The sequence below is a fragment of the Enhydra lutris genome, unplaced genomic scaffold (assembly GCF_002288905.1).
Source record: "Enhydra lutris kenyoni isolate GAN:26980312 unplaced genomic scaffold, ASM228890v2 scaffoldscaffold3, whole genome shotgun sequence".
Lineage (NCBI taxonomy): Eukaryota > Metazoa > Chordata > Mammalia > Carnivora > Mustelidae > Enhydra > Enhydra lutris.
In genome coordinates, this window is record NW_019154087.1 from 40401332 (window position 1) to 40407331 (window position 6000).

Sequence of the window (6000 nt, forward strand, 5' to 3'; positions counted from 1 at the left end):
AGACCTTTAGCTTAATAATGACTCCCTTGCTGATATGATCCTAGGCCTCTCCCACTCTAGAATGTGTTAAGAATCTGGCCTTTGTCCTCAGTTCCTGGGAGGTAACCTCTAAACCCTTAGAATTTCCCAATTGATAGGAGCCTCTTTGTTATTCATGGGAAGATCCTTAGATCACACCTAACAGCCTACCCAGGTGGCTTGGGAAGGGCCCCTCTGGCTTCATTGAAGCCCAACCTACAAGGAGGGAGAGGCCGGAATTTGAGCTCACTGCTGCGGGCAATGATTCAATCAACTGGACTAAGCAACTAAGCCACAGTAACAACTCTGGACTTGGGCTGAGCTTCCCTGGATGACAATACTATACACATCATCATGTATTGGGCTGGGAGAAGGTAATATCATTCTGTCCATGATTCTATGATGACTGGAGAGTGGAAGACTCCTCCTGGACTCTTTTCTAGACATCCCTTCCTTTGACTGGTTCTAATTTGTATCCATTTCTTATAATAAATGTGAATATGGCTTTAATAACTTTAAGTTCTGAGCATCTTTCCAGTGAATTCTCTTGTGTTAGTAGGGGAACTGTCCCCTGGTGTGTATTAAGATATCTCTAACATGAGACTCCTCTTCTAACACATGCTACTTAAAGAGATGAGTGTTCTGAAAAATCCAAAGTGGTGAAAATGTCTCCTTAAATGCAACGAATCATACCATCCCAATAATCTGGTCTACTTTAATAATATCCATTTATGTAATCTTACTCCAGGATCATAAAAGAATAGGTCTATGGACTGAAAGGTACATACACAAGTTTTTTTTACACAAAGGATTTTAGTAAACACATGAACCCAATATTCAGATACAGCCTGAATTTGCTTGTGTTTAATAAGGAAAGACTTGCCCAAAAGAAGAGTATCTGACTGAAAAGACTTCTTAACCTTACCACAAACCCAAAATCCCACTGGTTAGAAGTGAATGATCTTCAAGGAATAACTAAATAAGCCAAGGAGTTTGAGCAAATTTTTCTACTTTTATTAACAACAACAACAAAAAAAGCTGGAAAAATCAAACTTATCAGAATATTCTACTCAAACTACCACTGACTTTGTCTTCTCCTCTACTGTGATCACTCTGAAAAATAACAGTAACTTAGGCTGGCCTCTAAAGGGTTGTGAGAAAGACATCAATGAATAATCCTTTGTGATTCATGTTTATTCTCTCCCAAGTAAATGACATATTTTTCTTAAAGGTGAAAGTCTGTCTGAGCAGTTACAAAGATATTTCACTAAACGGGCAACAGAAAGTGAATAATTTTCTCATTAATAAAAATTAATGCACGGGCGCCTGGGTGGCTCAGTGGGTTAAGCCGCTGCCTTCGGCTCAGGTCATGATCTCGGAGTCCTGGGATCGAGCCCCGCATCGGGCTCTCTGCTAGAGCTCTAGGGGAGCCTGCTTCCTCCTCTCTCTCTGCCTGCCTCTCTGCCTGCTTGTGATCTATCTGTCAAATAAATAAATAAATAAATCTTTAAAAAAAAAAAAATTAATGCAGGGCATGCCTGGCTGCCTCAGTCTGAGAAGTATGCAACTCTTGATCTCAGAGTCGTGAGTTCTAGCCCCACGCTGGGTTTAGAGATTGTTTAAAAAAAAAAAAAAGACAATGAAAACAAATATATATGCTAAATAAAAATTATTATCTAATAACATAAATTAAGCATCTTCACCCATGTGACAATATTTGATACGTTTATCTCAATTAAAAAAAACTGACGAGGGACGCCTGGGTGGCTCAGTTGGTTGGACAACTGCCTTCGGCTCAGGTCATGATCCCGGAGTCCCCGGATCGAGTCCCACATCCGACTCCCAGCTCCATGGGGAGTCTGCTTCTCCCTCTGACCTTCTCCTTGTTCATGTTCCCTCTCACTGTCTCTCTCTCAAGTAAATAAATAAAATCTTAAAAAAAAAAAACTGACGAAGTTTTATTAAACTACCTATCTAAATTTATCATAATGATCTCACCAATCTTCATGGACACTTGACAACTTACCTTCCACATGCTACCTGGGTCACTCTAATTCCATAGAGCTCAGTCACCAAACGGGGTCTTAACTCATTCTGTGTGGAATTGTGACCAAGTTGCCCGTATTTTCCAGCACCAAAAGTAAATACCTGCCCATCCTAAAGAAAAAAAAGTATCAGATTCTAGAAAAATACAAGAGTAAGTAATATAACTTAATAATAAAATATTACTGAATTCACTGATATCACTGCATAATTAACAAAAGGGCTATTCACTGATGCCTCATTGTTGCCTCACTCAGGGGAGCCTGGGTAGCTCAGTCGGTTAAGCATCTGACTCTTGATTTCAGCTCAGGGTCATGATATCAAGCCCTACATTGAGCTCTACACTCAGGAGGAGTCTGCTTTTCTCCCTCTCTCTCTGCCCCTCCCCACCCTGCTCATGTGCACACTCTAAAATAATTAAGGAAATCTTAAAAAAAAAAAAAAAAAGACCATCAAAGCAAAGCCCCAAATTATCAGGAGGACAATCCTACATGTGAGAAGTGACCCCTCTTTCCAGGGAAATACTAAGTGCCCAAATCCAGGTGTTTTGTGCTTTTCCCACTACAAAGTTCTTCCAAAATTACCATTGGAGAGACAAGGATACACGCACCTCTGTGAGCAGGGCAGTGTGAGAGCCACCACATGCAAGAAATTCAACTTTCTGACTGTCCAATGCTTCAACGAGGGAAGGAAATTCTTCACCTATGCGAGAAAAAGAAGCTGAAGTGATCAAAAGAGAACGCTAATTTGCACCCTGGAGTTCCGTGCTACTAGGAACATACCTGCACTGCCTCTCAGCTGGTGGTCACAGTTCCTAACACCTTCTGACAAGAAAGCCCAGTGTTGGTACACTTATTCTGGCCTAAAACTGGGGGTGAGGCAGTGGTGAAAGGGCCACGCACAGGAGAACACGTATGTGAAAGTGTCAAGCCACTTCCCAGAACCCACTCCTCCTGTCAGCCTAACTTGATTAACTTCAATTGCAGCATATCTGGTATTTCCAATTCCCATCTAAAATTTAATGAACATAAAGATTCTTTTTTTTTCTTTTAAATTCTCTACTACAGTGTTCCTGTCCTATACTGCCTCTCCTTTCTTTTCACAATTTCCCTGTCAAAGCACTTAGAGGTTCAGCAAAAAAAGTTTTAACTGCTCTTTATTCCTTTCCCTCCTTTGAATATTTTTCCATCACTGACTATGGTTTCTCCTGAGGGCCATATCAGGGAAAGATGCAGTGTATGACCACTAACCCAGGGGAAAACAGGTGCATTACCACAACTGATAAAGCAGCAGTCTGCCACACCTGAAAACTCCAAGACCGTATTCAGGATCATAAGAAAGTTTGCCATCTGCTTTGTGGAAGTAGTTCAATAACAGCAATAACGGGTTTTTTTTCCCTTATCTGCGTATACAGATATAATTAATACCTTATAGACTAAGATTAGAATCTGTGAGCTGCTAAAGAGATTACTGGTATTCTTTTGTCCTAACATGGAGTAGTAACAGACATTTATGTGCAAAGGCACTTCGGAGGTCATTTCATCCAAATGCATCACTTTACAGAAAAAGAAAATAAGGCCTAGAAAAAAGTTAAGTGACTCAGCCAGGCCCTGCCATTAGTTAACTGCAAAGTGGGAAGCAGAGACCAGGTATTCTGATCAGTGCAGGGCTCTTTCGCTTAGCCTACACAACCCTGACAGACATCTCAATCACAGCAACAACTTCCACTACGCATGTCTCCTAGATTGCTTCTGCCCTGAAGACAGAGATAACCAGGAAAAAAAGCACCAATGACAGTGAAGATCTGAACCATTTTTGACAGGGAGGCCTGTGTTAAATTCATCTCTTATTTAAGAAATATATTTGATAATATGAACTTGAAAATATAGTTCCATACCGTCAGTGTGGCCCAGGCCTAGTTGCCCCAAATCATTTCTTCCCCATGAATAAATGTTTCCAGACATGGATAGGGCCATGCTGTGGGCTTTTCCCGCAGAAATCTGAACCAAGGGGACTCCTGAAAGGTGCTCCACAACCTGTGGTGTGGGGATTGAGGCAAATAGTCTTCCAATTCCAAGCTGGCCATGTAAATTCTGTCCCCATGCAAAGAGCTCACCACCTTGACATAAACAAACAAAATGCTGCCTTATTAATAAGTTTGAAGTACAGGAGACATTAACTTCGGGCATTATGTATGTTATCCATACTATACTATCAGTATCCTACATTCAACTTCCCAGGTCTGAGAGAAAAACCCGAAGCAATCTCCTCTTTAGCAGTAACAGTTATACTTCCTTACCTTCTGCTTCAAAGGGTAGAGTTTGTGTCCTTGCTTCCCCAAATATTACCTTCCAAGATTGTGATGTACCAGTAAGAGCCCCTGAACATCCCCCTCTGCCCCACATCACTACATGATGGGCTTCTTTAATGGTCATGTCCCTTTCAAAAAATATACATGTGGAAAAACCAACCCTCAATGTAAGGGTATTAGGAGGTGGACCTTTGGAAGGTGACTAGGATTAGCTGAGATCATCAGGGTGGAGCCCTCAAGAATGAGATTAGTGCCCTTATGAGAGATTCCAAAGAGTTCTCTTGCCCTCCCCACCATGTAAGAAGATGGGCCCTCCACACAGACACTGAACCTGCTGACACCCTGAATTGGACTTCTAGCCTCCAGAATTGGGAGAAAGAAATTTCTGCTGTTTAATTCTGCCAATCTGTGGTATTTTTGTTATAGCAGCCCAAACCAACAAAGACTAGAAGAATGAAGCTACCTGAATATATGGTAACCAAATTCAAGGAATGGGCCCATGAAAACCAAAAACATTCTACATCTAGGAAAACAGAACCTGAAATTAATGTTTTCCTTCTGCCCACCCACTCTGTTCACGTGCCTGAGGATTCTAAATAATGTATAATTTGAAATTACAGCACAGTATCTTGAAAGAGTCTGTATCTCCCTCTGTTAATTGAATACATGAAGCGTGCAGAAAAGTTCTGAAGTGTTTATCTAATGGAATTGACAATATCTGAATCTCAAAAAATATATCAGAGAATTAATGCTTACTGAGCACCTCTTTGCAAGATACCATGCAGAATCTGGTGGGGGGGCAGAACTCTCCTTCAAAAGTAACACCATGTGTGGGGCGCCTGGGCGGCTCAGTGGGTTAAAGCCTCTGCCTTCAGCCTGGGGCCGTGATCCCAGGGTCCTGGGATCGAGCCCCACATCTGGCTCTCTGCTCAGCGGGGAGCCTGCCTCCCTTCCTCTCTCTCTGCCTGCCTCTCTGCCTACTTGTGATCTCTGTCAAATAAATAAATAAAAAATCTAAAAAAAAAAAAAAGAAAGAAAGAAAGAGAGAAACACCATGTGCCTATCAGCCAGTAAGAATATAATGATGAGGGGCGCCTGGGCGGCTCAGTGGGTTAAAGCCTCTGCCTTCAGCCTGGGGCCGTGATCCCAGGGTCCTGGGATCGAGCCCCACATCTGGCTCTCTGCTCAGCGGGGAGCCTGCCTCCCTTCCTCTCTCTCTGCCTGCCTCTCTGCCTACTTGTGATCTCTGTCAAATAAATAAATAATACTGAGCACCTCTTTGCAAGATACCATGCAGAATCTGGTGGGGGGGCAGAACTCTCCTTAGTAAGAATATAATGATGAGGGGCGCCTGGGTGGCTCAGTGGGTTAAGCCTCTGCCTTTCAGCCTGGGGCCGTGATCCCAGGGTCCTGGGATCGAGCCCCACATCTGGCTCTCTGCTCAGCGGGGAGCCTGCCTCCCTTCCTCTCTCTCTGCCTGCCTCTCTGCCTACTTGTGATCTCTGTCAAATAAATAAATAATACTGAGCACCTCTTTGCAAGATACCATGCAGAATCTGGTGGGGGGGCAGAACTCTCCTTAGTAAGAATATAATGATGAGGGGCGCCTGGGTGGCTCAGTGGGTTAA

The 6000-nt window shown here is 42.8% G+C and overlaps 1 protein-coding gene across 1 annotated transcript in view; it reads right to left on the reverse strand.

Moving 5' to 3' along the window:
* The window catches only part of LOC111153295 (HECT and RLD domain containing E3 ubiquitin protein ligase 5), a 43102-nt gene that overhangs the window by 31273 nt on the left and 5829 nt on the right, over window positions 1-6000 (reverse strand). Inside the window, exons 4-6 of the mRNA XM_022512234.1 lie at window positions 3959-4180; window positions 2672-2763; window positions 2045-2175 (exon numbers count right to left, since the gene is read on the reverse strand). Coding sequence (XP_022367942.1) covers window positions 2045-2175; window positions 2672-2763; window positions 3959-4180 — 445 coding nt within the window. The remainder of the gene's footprint in view (window positions 1-2044; window positions 2176-2671; window positions 2764-3958; window positions 4181-6000) is intronic.